Genomic DNA, 15,823 nt, shown 5'->3' on the forward strand with positions numbered 1-15,823 from the left:
AGTGGTGCAGTGCCTGTGAAACACCTGGTAGAGCTCTAACTCTGCTGTGCCGTGAAGAAAGATTTCTCATGAGAACAGTGAATTGTGCAAAATGCGTTATGACAAACTTCACACAAACGACCAGCAGAGTTCATCCTGTGTGCCCAAATCTGCTGACAGTGCACAACTCCAGCCTCCTTTGTGTGTGTGTGTGTGTGTGTGTGTGTGTGTGTGTGTGTGTGTGTGTGTGTGTGGTGGTGTGTGGTGGAGGGGGGGGGGGGGGGGGGGGTCACAAGTCAGGGTTAGTGTTTATTGGAGGATAGTTCTAAAAAATATTGTAGCTTGTGTCTGCATTTTATCCGGAACATGTGGCTCTTACATCCTCCTTTTCTGCCTTTCCTTCTCATTTGTCATGTTCAATACAGACAATGTTTTGTTTGTTTTTTTTGTTTTTTTTCTGCAGAATAAATTCTAATTTTGAAAGGCAAAATGACAATGGTGACAAAGAGAGGGAAGGTGTGGAGTTGCCAGAAGGCAGGATAGTGGACATACAGGACAGTGACAAGTATCTGGGAGTCCCACAAGCCACAGCTAACCATGATGAAGATGCAAGAAGGTTAACCACAGCCAAATAGCTCCAGAAGGTAAGACAGGTGCTGAGAAGCCAACCCAATGGTAGGAGTAACATCCGAGGCATCAATGCATACGTTCTCCCAGTCATCAGATACCCAGCTAGAATAAGAAGTTGGCCACAAGAGGAGATAGATGCCACTGATATCAAGACATGAAAATGACATGTGTCATATACCAACACAGAGCAGAGTAGCTACCTAAACTCTGTAAGGGAGTTAGAGTATCTCGTCAATAGTTTTACATCCTCATTGAAGACAACTTTGGATGCTGTAGCTCCTCTGAAAAAGAGAGCTTTAAATCAGAAGTGTCTGACTCCGTGGTATAACTCACAAACTCGTAGCTTAAAGCAGATAACCCGTAAGTTGGAGAGGAAATGGCGTCTCACTAATTTAGAAGATCTTCACTTAGCCTGGAAAAAAGAGTTTGTTGCTCTATAAAAAAGCCCTCCGTAAAGCTAGGACATCTTTCTACTCATCACTAATTGAAGAAAATAAGAACAACCCCAGGTTTCTTTTCAGCACTGTAGCCAGGCTGACAAAGAGTCAGAGCTCTATTGAGCTGAGTATTCCATTAACTTTAACTAGTAATGACTTCATGACTTTCTTTGCTAACAAAATTTTGACTATTAGAGAAAAAATTACTCATAACCATCCCAAAGATGTATCGTTATCTTTGGCTGCTTTCAGTGATGCCGGTATTTGGTTAGACTCTTTCTCTCCGATTGTTCTGTCTGAGTTATTTTCATTAATTACTTCATCCAAACCATCAACATGTTTATTAGACCCCATTCCTGCCAGGCTGCTCAAGGAAGTCCTACCATTATTTAATGCTTCAATCTTAAATATGATCAATCTGTCTTTGTTAGTTGGTTATGTACCACAGGCCTTTAAGGTGGCAGTAATTAAACCATTACTTAAAAAGCCATCACTTGACCCAGCTATCTTAGCTAATTATAGGCCAATCTCCAACCTTCCTTTTCTCTCAAGATTCTTGAGAGGGTAGTTGTAAAACAGCTAACTGATCACCTGCAGAGGAATGGTCTATTTGAAGAGTTTCAGTCAGGTTTTAGAATTCATCATAGTACAGAAACAGCATTAGTGAAGGTTACAAATGATCTTCTTATGGCTTCGGACAGTGGACTTATCTCTGTGCTTGTTCTGTTGGACCTCAGTGCTGCTTTTGATACTGTTGACCATAAAATTTTATTACAGAGATTAGAGCATGTCATAGGTATTAAGGGCACTGCGCTGCGGTGGTTTGAATCATATTTGTCTAATAGATTACAGTTTGTTCATGTAAATGGGGAATCTTCTTCACAGACTGAAGTTAATTATGGAGTTCCACAAGGTTCTGTGCTAGGACCAATTTTGTTCACTTTGTACATGCTTCCCTTGGGCAGTATTATTAGACGGTATTGCTTAAATTTTCATTGTTACGCAGATGATACCCAGCTTTATCTATCCATGAAGCCAGAGGATACACACCAATTAGCTAAACTGCAGGATTGTCTTACAGACATAAAGACATGGATGACCTCTAATTTCCTGCTTTTAAACTCAGATAAAACTGAAGTTATTGTACTTGGCCCCACAAATCTTAGAAGCATGGTGTCTAACCAGATCGTTACTCTGGATGGCATTTCCCTGATCTCTAGTAATACTGTGAGAATCTTGGAGTCATTTTTGATCAGGATATGTCATTCAAAGCGCATATTAAACAAATATGTAGGACTGCCTTTTTGCATTTACGCAATATCTCTAAAATCAGAAAGGTCTTGTCTCAGAGTGATGCTGAAAAACTAATTCATGCATTTATTTCCTCTAGGCTGGACTATTGTAATTCATTATTATCAGGTTGTCCTAAAAGTTCCCTAAAAAGCCTTCAGTTGGTTCAGAATGCTGCAGCTAGAGTACTGACGGGGACTAGCAGGAGAGAGCATATCTCACCCGTGTTGGCCTCTCTTCATTGGCTTCCTGTTAATTCTAGAATAGAATTTAAAATTCTTCTTCTTACTTATAAGGTTTTGAATAATCAGGTCCCATCTTATCTTAGGGACCTCGTAGTACCATATTACCCCATTAGAGCGCTTCGCTCTCAGACTGCGGGCTTACTTGTGGTTCCTAGGGTTTGTAAGAGTAGAATGGGAGGCAGAGCCTTCAGCTTTCAGGCTCCTCTCCTGTGGAACCAGCTCCCAATTCAGATCAGGGAGACAGATACCCTCTCTACTTTTAAGATTAGGCTTAAAACTTTCCTTTTCGCTAAGGCTTATAGTTAGGGCTGGATCGGGTGACCCTGGACCATCCCTTGGTTATGTTGCTTTAGACGTAGACTGTGGGGGGTTCCCATGATGCACTGTTTCTTTCTCTTTTTGCTCCGTATGCATCACTCTGCATTTAATCATTAGTGATCGTTCTCTGCCCCCCTTCTCGGCATGTCTTTTTCCTGGTTCTTTCCCTCAGCCCCAACCAGTCTCAGCAGAAGACTGCCCCTCCCTGAGCCTGGTTCTGCTGGAGGTTTCTTCCTGTTAAAAGGGAGTTTTTCCTTCCCACTGTGGCCAAGTGCTTGCTCATAGGGGGTCGTTTTGACCGTTGGGGTTTTTCATATTTATTGTATGGCCTTGCCTTACAATGTGGAGCGCCTTGGGGCAACTGTTTGTTGTGATTTGGCGCTATATAAGAAAAAAGTTGATTGATTGATTGATGAAAACGATCTTCACAATGCACAGAGGTTTCCACCCAAACTCCAGCACCTTGAGGCTCTATGTGCAATGGTTTAGTGAGTGTCGGAGCCACAATACAGGATGAGATGAGCAGCATAAATACATCACAATATCCACTGCATCAAGGATGCCTCAGACAGCTGCAAACTGATGTGATAAGGAACAGGAAGAGGCGGTATCATGGAAGACCAAGCCTCTCCATGGGATGTACCATCGATAGATAGAAGAAGTGGTTGGCATGAAAGAGGTCCAACCCCTGGCTACAAAAGGCCTACCTGATGGACAGCACAGAGACTCTGAGTGCAAGAACAAGCACAAAGCACCAGATCACAGTCTCCCGCAGCCAACAGGACCCAAGTTGCAGGTTGTGCAAATGTGCCACAGAGACAGTCCAGCACATAGCAGCAGGATGCAAGATGTAAGCTGGAACAGCATACACTGAGAGGGACAACCAAGTTGGGAATCATGTACAGGAACATCTGTGCCACATATGGATTAGAAGTCTCCAAGTCCCAATGGGAGACACCGTCGAAGGTGGTTGAGAATGAGAGTGCTAAGGTCCTGTGGGACTTCAAATTCCAGACAGACAAGCAGCTGCTGGCCAACCGACCAGACATAGTGATGGTTGACAAGGGAAAGACAACCGCAGTTGTGATCGATGTTGCAATCCCATCTGACAGCAACATCAGAATGAAGGAGCACGAGAAAATAGAGAAGTACCAAGAGCTGAAGGAGCAACTGGAGCAGATGTGGAAAGTCCAATGTGGTGGTAATGGCTTTCTGCATTTAATCATACATTGCCATTTTATTGAGAAATGATTATAAAACAGATCAAAAACTATACTGCCAGGGCACTAGGCCCATCCCCAGATTGCTCCAGTTTTAAGGCTTACAACGAGTGATAAATGTATTTAAAATGAACCTATAAGTTCAGTGGTTAGAACTTGATATGACTGACATAGCTAAATGACTTCATCACTATACATTGTACAATATTAATTCAGTGCCCCTAAATGAACAGAAGTCATAAATTAAATTTGATTTGCATTCTGTTTTTGATCACACTGCCTCTAATAAAAAATACCAATGAGAGATATGATGCCATGTGGTGAGCCGTTGCTCAAGAAGCTGCACCTGTTCATTTATTTGTGTGTGACCTTCCACAAATCTTGCAGACTGTTCATATGACAGACACACATGGTGAAACACAACATTTACTAATCAGCTGATTATCATTAACTGAGTGAGGTGAGAAGTGCTTGTCAGTTTGAAACAGTTTTGCAGACAGATTGCTACAGAAGCATACCAATGTTCTTGATTTGTAAAGTTCTTCGTTCCCTCTTGGGTATCGTTCTGGTTTCCAGAGCTTGTTTTAATACTGTGTTTGCTTCCAGTGTCTTGTGGCCTGTAAAAAAAAAAAAAAAATGCTTTTGTCAGAAGAAAATTCAAATGAATACAACGTGTAGTGCAGCAGATAACAGAATATTTACAGAGGAATCCTGCAAATGGTGATAGAAGCACCAAAATCAGCAAAAATAGTCCTTGGACATTACTCTTTTGAAAAAACCGAGAGGCCACTTGAATTTCAATAGATGGCCAGGTAGGGGTCAATTGAAGAATTACACAGGGGTCAAAATTTTAAAATGCTCCAGTCACATTGAAAACTGTACCACATTATTTGACTGATTATAAATATTCCAAAGGGGTATAATTTGGACTATCTATGACTGTTATGTAGTTATGGGGTAAAAACAGCAAGAAGGGTGACAAAGTTCAATTTCAATTTGTAAAGGGGTCAAAAGTTACAGCTGGTCCAATCTTGGTAAAAAAAGAAAAAAAAAGAAAAAAGAAAAAAAAAGCAAATTATTGGTTGAGTTAATAAGGTTTTAAAAAGGAATAGATTGCACCAAATGTCATGCTTAGTTATCACACATTTTATGGGGTAACATATGTCACATGTCATGACTTTCTTTGCTAATAAAATTTTAACTATTAGAGAAAAAAATTACTCATAACCATCCCAAAGACATATCGTTATCTTTGGCTGCTTTCAGTGATGCCGGTATTTGGTTAGACTCTTTCTCTCCGATTGTTCTGTCTGAGTTATTTTCATTAGTTACTTCCTCCAAACCATCAACATGTCTATTAGACCCCAAAGCCCTACCATTAATTAATACTTTGATCTTAAATATGATCAATCTATCTTTATTAGTTGGCTATGTACCACAGGCTTTTAAGGTGGCAGTAATTAAACCATTACTTAAAAAGCCATCACTTGACCCAGCTATCTTAGCTAATTATAGGCCAATCTCCAACATTCCTTTTCTTTCAAAAATTCTTGAAAGGGTAGTTGTAAAACAGCTAACTGATCATCTGCAGAGGAATGGTCTATTTGAAGAGTTTCAGTCAGGTTTTAGAATTCATCATAGTACAGAAACAGCATTAGTGAAGGTTACAAATGATCTTCTTTTGGCCTCAGACAGTGGACTCATCTCTGTGCTTGTTCTGTTAGACCTCAGTGCTGCTTTTGATACTGTTGACCATAAAATTTTATTACAGAGATTAGAGCATGCCATAGGTATTAAAGGCACTGTGCTGCGGTGGTTTGAATCATATTTATCTAATAGATTACAATTTGTTCATGTAAATGGGGAATCTTCTTCACAGACTAAGGTTAATTATGGAGTTCCACAAGGTACTGGGCTAGGACCAATTTTATTCACTTTATACATGCTTCCCTTAGGCAGTATTATTAGACAGCATTGCTTAAATTTTCATTGTTATGCAGATGATACCCAGCTTTATCTATCCATGAAGCCAGAGGACACACACCAATTAGCTAAACTGCAGGATTGTCTTACAGACATAAAGACATGGATGACCTCTAATTTCCTGCTTTTAAACTCAGATAAAACTGAAGTTATTGTACTTGGCCCCACAAATCTTAGAAACATGGTGTCTAACCAGATCCTTACTCTGGATGGCATTACCCTGACCTCTAGTAATACTGTGAGAAATCTTGGAGTCATTTTTGATCAGGATATGTCCTTCAATGCGCATATTAAGCAAATATGTAGGACTGCTTTTTTGCATTTGCGCAATATCACTAAAATTAGAAAGGTCTTGTCTCAGAGTGATGCTGAAAAACTAATTCATGCATTTATTTCCTCTAGGCTGGGCTATTGTAATTCATTATTATCAGGTTGTCCTAAAAGTTCGCTGAAAAGCCTTCAGTTAATTCAAAATGCTGCAGCTAGGGTACTGACGGGGACTAGAAGGAGAGAGCATATTTCACCCATATTGGCCTCTCTTCATTGGCCTCCTGTTAATTCTAGAATAGAATTTAAAATTGTTCTTCTTATAAGGTTTTGAATAATCAGGTCCCATCTTATCTTAGGGACCTCGTAGTACCATATCACCCCAATAGAGCGCTTCGCTCTCAGACTGCAGGCTTACTTGTAGTTCCTAGGGTTTTTAAGAGTAGAATGGGAGGCAGAGCCTTCAGCTTTCAGGCTCCTCTCCTGTGGAACCAGCTCCCAATTCGGATCAGGGAGACAGACACCCTCTCTACTTTTAAGATTAGGCTTAAAACTTTCCTTTTTGCTAAAGCTTATAGTTAGGGCTGGATCAGGTGACCCTGAACCATCCCTTAGTTATGCTGCTATAGACTTAGACTGCTGGGGGGTTCCCATGATGCACTGAGTGTTTCTTTCTCTTTTTGCTCTGTATGCACCACTCTGCATTTAATCATTAGTGATTGATCTCTGCTCCCCTCCACAGCATGTCTTTTTCCTGATTCTCTCCCTCAGCCCCAACCAGTCCCAGCAGAAAACTGCCCCTCCCTGAGCCTGGTTCTGCTGGAGGTTTCTTCCTGTTAAAAGGGAGTTTTTCCTTCCCACTGTCGCCAAGTGCTTGCTCACAGGGGGTCGTTTTGACCGTTGGTGTTAAACACAATGCTCTGCATGATGGCTAGTTCAGGCTACTGCTGTCTTGAGCATCCTACCTTGAAGCATGCACAAAACATTGTACAAATTAAGGGTTTACAGCCACATCGGATCATTTCCAAAAAGTAGTCTGGGGCAGGTTTTGTGTTGTTCGGTAAAGTGATTGGGGGTCAATGATTTGTTGTCTGGGTCCTTTTCCAACCAAATGCTTCTGGGTCCAATTTCGTAGGGTCAACATCGACATTTTGCCACAACATTGCCTTAAAATGTGCCTGATTCACGTTTTCTATAAAGGCCTCTCTTGTTGACATCGGGGTGAATGTGAAGCATAATTGTAAAGCGCTTTGAGTGTCTGATGCAGATGGAAAAGCGCTATATAAATGCAGTCCATTTACCATTTACCATTTTTTGGTGGAAGAGTAGCCAAGTTTGGTGAAGATGAAAGGCCTTTGCCATTCTTTATTCCCCACATCAGAAGTCGTGTGTGAGATATGTCTGTGCTGTCCCTTGTGCCATAACACGCTGAGATGAAACTTGTTGCTTGATCAATTACTTGCTGGAGGGGTGCATCCATATTCCCTACTGCTGACAGATCATATCCATCTTTCAGGGTTTTGATGACTTTCCCTTGTCCATTTCCAAAGTAACATGCCACTGTGTCACATCCTGATATAGCATGCACAGGAAGAAGGTTCTTAACTATTTCCTTATGCTTAGCCAGTGTCAACTTGATATCCAGTATTGCCCTTTCCTTGCTAGGGGATTCCAAGGTAAGTAGCAGTTCCAGTCCTGCCATTTGGTAGTGATGAAGTAGCAAAACAAATACATCAGTATCATCTGAAATCACAGATATTTGCTGGGCCTCCCTGACACACTTCAGCACTTGTTGGACAATTATGACATCAGCTTCTTCCTGGTGAGTTTCAAGATCAAATCGAGTCCTTCTTTCTTTCTTTCTGATTTCAACAGGGCAAGGATCCTCCCCAGTCACTACCAACTTGTGGTCTAGTACTCTGAAGATCAAAAATCCTGTCTTGTGTCAGCTCTTCACAGAGGATATGGATCAACTGTTTCTTGTTTTCAACAGAAGACAAGACAACCTTCTGTGCAGGCAACTTTGTTGTCCGAAGCAAATGATGCTTCCTAGTAACACCCGTCTGCCATCTTTCATAGTGGACTTTATGCTGTACTCATCTGTCAAGAATGAGATAGACATCACTGCTGGTCAAGTAGGAGGCTATTCTTTTATTGAAGTTCATGACAAAGTCTGCAACAGTACCAACTTTCAAATCTGTAAAAAGGAAAAACCCTTTATTGTTTACCAATATGGTCTTTTAACCACTCAAGGCATCACACATACGTGATAATGATAACACATAGGAACACAGAAAAAAAGTTGGAATTAACCAGGGTCTCTAGATTATCCGGATGTTGCTCTTATCATGAAGCTACCAAGGTTCACTTGATCTTCAGTGTTATATTCACACTAGAGTCAGCTGTAGAAATATTTTTCTTACATGCGTAATCTGTTCAGGGTTTCAAAGCAAAATTTTATTTCTGAAAATTGAGGTAATTGAACTCTTGTTTATATGTATTCATGAACAAACCTCAGAGGAACTAGCACACAACAGAGATGATGCAGTAAGTTTGGTGATCTGTTAAAAGATGGCAGCACACACTAATCAAAGATGTTCGCTTAAGCTTTATTATTATTACGGCTTTAAAAACCACAATGAGGGTATCAGAGAAATAAAGGAATGATTCTAGTTCTGCTATAGTGTATGTACTTACATTTGTTGCCTTTGAAACTGATGAGATATGACTTCTTTTACTGAATTGAAAACTTAAAACAATGGAATGGAAAATGTGCTTCAACAGGAAAAACTGCAGTTAAGTGGTGTCTATAGTAAGACTGAGTGACCAAATTAAACTGGTACGCTCAGCTGATGACACCCAGGCTACTACAGTAGTAACACAAATGACTAGAAAATGGTTAATTGACCTAATTAAGGAATTAAAAATTATTTGGACACACTCAAAAACACAAGCATATTTAAGCCTTTTATTAACTCACTTCTTTTGCGAAATGGAGAAAATTGACTTTGTCCTGAAATAGCGCATATCCAACAGAAAGGGGTTAATATCCAAAGTTGCGCAAGAGATATAACTGAGCACCCCCCTAATTCTTGTTTACCTATCCCTAGGCTACATGAATCAACAGAGAAAAAAACTTTATCCGACAAAACAAGGTTCATCAAAATTTAGGGGTTTGACTCCTGGACTATAAAGAATATTCTAGAAGACTACTCAGTAGTGGTGAAGGCGAATCGAGAATATTCTTGAAAACAGACAATTTCAAAATATCATTGTCCTGATCACAGAAGCAAAGTTTCTGTGGAATAACAGCTATTTTCTATTTATTTAAGGCATAACAGGTTAGGAAAACACACTGTGTACCCAGGAACAAAACAAAAATAAAAATTTGTTACATAGTGTAATCCAATGGACGTCGACATTGACCTTTACTTTGCAGACCGAGAATTCAACACAGTCAAAACTATTTCATTTATTAATCCTATCTGCTCAACCACTAATTTGCACCCTTTTACCAAAATTGGAGCAACTGTAACTTTTGACCCCTGTACAAATTGAAATTGACCTTTGTCACCATTCCTGCTGTTTTTATCCCATAACTCCAGAACATTCAGTCATAGATAGTCCAAATTATACCTTTTTGGAATCTTTATGATCAGAAAAATAATGTGGTATAGCTTTCAATATGATTGAAGCATTTTAAAATTTTGACCCTGTGTAATTCTGGCCGCTTGTTGAAATATCAAGTGGCCAGTCAGCTTTTTTTTTGTTCAAAAGAGTAATGTCTAAGGAGTAGTTGTGCTGAATTTGGTGCTTGTATCACCATTTCAATGCTTGTTTTCAGTTATCTGCTGCACTAATGAACCAATTCAGAATATCTATTGCATGATAACGTGCTGTTTTAGTGGAAGTCCTTTCATGCACATTTTCACAAATGCACAAAACTCAGCGATGCAAACCTCAAGAAAATGTATGATCCATATACTGAATAAAGAAATAAATGACAGGGACTGCACTGCATTCCACATATCCATGTGTGTGCATTGTGAGCTCCAAAATAATTATGAGCACAAAATAAGTGGGCGTAAACCATTTGGGGAATGTCTAAGCACACAGTGCTATTTAAATGATGTGCAAACATATGTGCTGGGTGCAAAGGAGTTGGATTTACCATGTTTATTAGGCATGGGCATGTCGTAGTGTAAGGATGAATGATCCAGACTTAAAATTTTGCACAATATTCCATGGTATTTTTGGCAAAAACAATACATGAAGATATGAAAATAGTATGAGTCATCACACTCACTGGTGGCCAAAAACCAAGAGACTTCCATAAACAATTTTTGTTCAGTGAAGATGGATGCTTCTGTTTAAAATCATCAAGGGGAACAGCCAATAGAAAGAAAAAAGATGCACATCTGTAAACCACCAGATTTCTAAAGTGCACACATGAAGGTGTTCACAGTGGGACCAGAGAGGTCACGGAGAAGAAGGTATACAAAGTACCCCCCCCCCCACACACACACACACACCAGGGGGAGGGTGGTATGTGTGTTCCTCAAGCTCAGGTCCTCTACCAGAGTCTTGGGAGTTTGAGGGTTCGGCGCAGTATCTTAGCTGTTCGGAGGGCTGCACTCTTCTGGACAGAGACCTCTGTTGTTGTGCCGGGAATCTGCTGGAGCCACTCTTCCAATTTAAGGATGACAGCTCCTAGTGCTCCTATTACCACTGGGACCACATTGGATTTTACCTTCCACACCTGCTGCAGTTGCTCCTTCAGCTTGTGGTACTTCTCTATTTTCTTGTGCTCCTTCTTTCTGATGTTGCTGTCAGCTGGGATTGCAACATATATCACAACTGCAGTTTTCTTTCCCTTTTCAACCACCACTTTGTCTGGTTGGTTGGCCAGCAGCTGCTTGTCCATCTGGAATTTGAAGTCCCACAGGAATGTAGCCCTATTGTTCTCATCCACCTTCTGTGGTGTCTTCCATCAGGACTGGGGACGTCTAATCCGTATACGGCAGAGATGGTCCTGTACACTATTCCTGACACTTGGTTCTGTTTATCCTAACAGATGTTTTTCTTGAATATTACAAGAAACTGTTGGGCAATTTGGGGAGGTCATGTGTTGTGGAATTTGCACTAAGATGTTAATATGTTTTCTATTGATTATGTATTTGTATTTTAAATTTGATCTATTACGTGGTTGTTTTTGATGCATGTGTGGTATGTGTTGGATGTGTCGTTGTGTAGCAGACCCCTCTGTCCAAGGCAAATTTCTCTTTAGGGAGACAAATAAAGACACTTTGACTTTGAAAATCAAATCATGTTTGTTTGTTTTGTTGTTGTGGTATGTTGTTATGTGATTTCAAAGCACAGATCTCTCATTTCAGATATTTTTTACAGTGTAATGACAAGTGGATGTTCCAGTACAGTTTTAAAAAGTGGTCAACAGAATTATGTTAATTCCAAAATGGCCATGGAATAATGTGAGTCCCATTTATTTTCACACATTGCAGACACACTTACTTGAATATATACATAAATTAAACTTTGCTTTGACCCAACTTAATAACTAAGTAAAACTGATGCAACTGACTTAAAGAGTCAGATGACATATCCTCAACTAGTTCCCATATGCCAGTGCACTTACTGCTCATATCACTTAGATTGTGAAGGGTCACTTGAGGTATTCCCGGACCTGAAAAAAAAATGCAATGGTTTTAGTAAACTGAACAGCAGATTTTATCTCCAAGGTAACTCAAAGTGCCATGCTCAGCTTAAATGACACAGAATTGATAAAATCATTAAAAAAGTACTTTAAAGAAGACCAAAGCAAGTAATTCAGAATCTGTCTGGCAATAAACAGTATTGTGACTCATATCTACCAAACATGAATCTACCAAACCAAAATCTCTTTCCTTATGAGAGCACATCACATCAGGTACGCTATTTTGGGCATGCGGCACATTTCTCTTGGCATGATCTAGCACAGGTATTAAGGACATCAGTGGCTCAGGAAGGCCAAGAGGACACACATATTTCACCAGGTTGATGGAGATAAGATGTCTACATCTGAAAAGTGGCATGGACCGGTTACCATTTGGGTACTTGTTATTAAGGACCCAAGTGGTTCTGGATGTGGTGACTGCTGTGGCACCTGCACATGCTCACAGGTCTGACCAGACCCAAGCACAGCCTTCCCTAGCTTTTTTAAGACTATTTTAGGTCAAGATGAGGTACTACTCTATGTGAAAGCTTTTCTGACAACATGTTTGATTCTAGAGATATAGAAAACATTACTAATCATTTAAAAAAAAAACTCTAGACCCAATACAACAAAAGAAGTGTTTTTGCTGTTGTTACCTCTGCAGTGGAGAAGAACCTGCTGATAGTCTGGACTGAGGACAGCATCGTAGTAGGAACATCGCATTTTGAAGAGGGAACAGGTGAGGCATTCTCGATGAAATGGATCCACAGAGGAGACCCTGATTTACCAAAAACAACAAGCTTTTCTGAAAATTCAAGATGATTTGAGAGCACATGCTACAAGTGAGACGCAATCCATGGGTTTGTGGACTGAAGGAGAAACAAAATAAAGACAAACTGATGGTACTGAGTGCATCATTATGACCACAAAACAGTATTTCTGCATCTGAACTTTTGATTTTCTCCTACATTATCGCTGTGTACAGCCACTATTTCACACACACACACACACACACACACACACACACACACACACACACACACACACACACACACGCATGCACAAAAATATCAATTCATAACTAGAAAAACTGTTGGGAAAGTGTAGGTACACGGACCCACAACAGGGGGCGCAAATGAACGGACAATGGAGGAAGTCAAATAACAACACTTTACTGTTGTGAATGGGCACAACAAACACAACAGATTACAACAATAGACAAAAAGCCAAATCACAAAAGGTGTCGTGTGGGCAGGCTCGAAGATAGAAGACGTCTGTCCAAAGTAGAACCGGAACCACACGATTTCCTCCGCCACCAGACCCCGGGAATACTGGAGCCGCCAAGTCCCGAACTCCCAGGTGGCCACTGCCTCCGCGTGTCGGACCTGGTACTGCTGGCGAGGAACAAAAAAACAATTAAATGTGGGCGCGCTTGCACCCAGCAATCCACACGGCAGGAAAACTACCTCCACCTCTCGTTGGAAAAAGAGTCTGCTATACAATGCACAAAAGTCACAAAAGGTTACTGTTGAAAGATCACACAGTCAGCTGAGAACATTACCTTCTAGGTAGAGCGATATCTCGGCAAAGAGGTGGAGACGTCTTGCTGATGTACCCCTGCTGATCAGGTGATTGGTAACAGCTGTTGCAGGTGATGCATGACAGCTGTCACCCTGGCTGCTCCTGTGAGGCGGCTGCGCCCTCTGGTGCCTGGAGCCCGCACTCCAGACAGGGCGCCCTCTGGTGGTGGGCCAGCAGTACCTCCTCTTCTGGCGGCCCACACAACAAAAACAATCACCAATAGCACCTACCTCTCCATTTGCAGTCTCCAAATAAATTAGAATTAAATGAATTTGGAAATCCATGGTTTCTATCATTAGCCTCACCTTAGATTTTTAGCTCACACTTGTCAGGGATTTGGCTGGGCCAGGGCGCTGAGCCCTTGTTTTTCCCCGTTTTGTGGTTTTCCATCTGCTTTGGCTTTAATTTATCAGTAATTATTTTCATCACGAGTTATTCTGTTATGTTTTTCTTATCACTTTGTTACTTTCCATTCTTTAGCCGTTGTCCAGTTCTGTTCTAGTTCTGTTCAGCCAGTTTGTGTTTTCATTGTTTATCATTTAGCTTTCTTCTGTATATGTTGGCTGTTGTACTTTTATATCGGGTTTGATTTCTGTTTATTAGTCTGTTCCTGTTTAATTTTGCTTTTGTATTGATTTCCTGATCAGTTCTAGTTGCTTTTGTTCTCATGCTCATGTTTGATTTTGGTTCCTGTTGTTGTTGTTGCATTATATTCTGACCATGATTTCCAATTTAGTTCTATTTTTACCATTTGTTCCCACTCCGCACCTCCCATCATGTCTTCGTTCCTTGTCTCACGCCCAGTTACTTATGGTCACTCCACGTCTTGCACCTGCCATTATGTTTTTCCCTCACTTTGATTCAGTCTGTTTTGTTTCCATTCATTCACGCTCTTGCACCAGCTCACGTGTCTTTGTCTATTACATCACGCCACTTTGTGCACTCTCTTCCTCACTGTCTTCCCCCATGTATACTCTTTGTTCACTAGCCACGCCCCTTCTAGATTGTTCCTCACGTGCACCTTGTTATCACCTGCCTATTTAATCTCCACCCAGTCACCACACATTTGCCAGTTTGTTGTTGCTTTTTGCACACATCCCAGCCTTTTGTTCTCAGTCCTGTTTTGCCAAGCCGTGTATCGATTGTTGCTGTTTTTCCTCAACCACGTTTTTTGCCTCATCCTTGATAACTGTGTTTGCTCGTGCCTTGACCCCTGCTGGATCATGACTGCGTTTTGGTCTGACCCCAATTGTACCTCTGCTTCACTGCTTGATCACCTGCGCACCTAACCTAAGCCTGAAATAAAGACTATGTTTTTTTCCTTCTCCAACAACAAGTCTGGAAGTCTGCATTGCGGGTCCAGCTGCTATGGATGTCGGGCAGTCGCCCGTCCTGACAACACTCAACTAAAAAAGTAGGGTGAAGAAAGTAAAAACAAAACACAACAAACAAAACAAAAATTTAAACTTTACACCTCTATCCATTTCTAAACAAATATGCAATATACTCAATATAAATAATTATGATTGTAGTATTTTTTAAAAATAAGTGTATTCCAGAATTGCATATAATGTGGTAGTGTTTGAACGCTTGCATTTGTTTACCTCTTGTTATGGTTGATCTATATTTTTGAGAAGTGCCTTCCCATTAGAATAAGGTGAAAACAAGTAGGTGTTTAAACATGTAAGTGGAAAATTATTAGCACCGTTTATAGGTTGCTAAAATACTCCAAATCCTGAACAAATCTGTTCTAAATTCCCCACAGAAACATATTTTGTACATTAGTATCAACTAAAATTGTTAACCAATTTCTTACTTGGAGTATCGCTATTAACAATTACAACTCACATCATGCCCCAATTTCAAAATGATAACACTGGGGTTTGTTTTATATATAGATAATGTTTGTAGCATATGTTTTGCTCAGTTTAAATATGATCTTCAGGCCAGTTCTTTTTTAAACAAACCAATGTAAAAAACACGATCAGCACAGCCAAACTGCTTGGATCAGCCTACAGCTGAGAACAATGTTCCCATATGTGAGGAATAAAAATAGCCTTGTAAATGTTCCCTGCTGCTCCACATCCAAATCAAAGTACTTTTCTTTCAAAAGCAACTTGCATAACTGTAATGAATATAACTAACATGGGGGTTTGAGTGTAT

General features: G+C 40.4%; 1 protein-coding gene across 1 annotated transcript in view; it reads right to left on the reverse strand.

The window, feature by feature from the left end:
• Window positions 1-15,823, reverse strand: part of LOC117524317 (inactive dipeptidyl peptidase 10-like) — a 151,386-nt gene that overhangs the window by 40,528 nt on the left and 95,035 nt on the right. Inside the window, exons 16-18 of the mRNA XM_034186080.1 lie at window positions 12,736-12,857; window positions 12,023-12,070; window positions 4,638-4,736 (exon numbers count right to left, since the gene is read on the reverse strand). Of these exons, the coding sequence (XP_034041971.1) occupies window positions 4,638-4,736; window positions 12,023-12,070; window positions 12,736-12,857 (269 nt within the window). The remainder of the gene's footprint in view (window positions 1-4,637; window positions 4,737-12,022; window positions 12,071-12,735; window positions 12,858-15,823) is intronic.

The sequence above is a fragment of the Thalassophryne amazonica genome, chromosome 14 (genome assembly GCF_902500255.1).
Source record: "Thalassophryne amazonica chromosome 14, fThaAma1.1, whole genome shotgun sequence".
Classification (NCBI taxonomy): Eukaryota; Metazoa; Chordata; class Actinopteri; order Batrachoidiformes; family Batrachoididae; genus Thalassophryne; species Thalassophryne amazonica.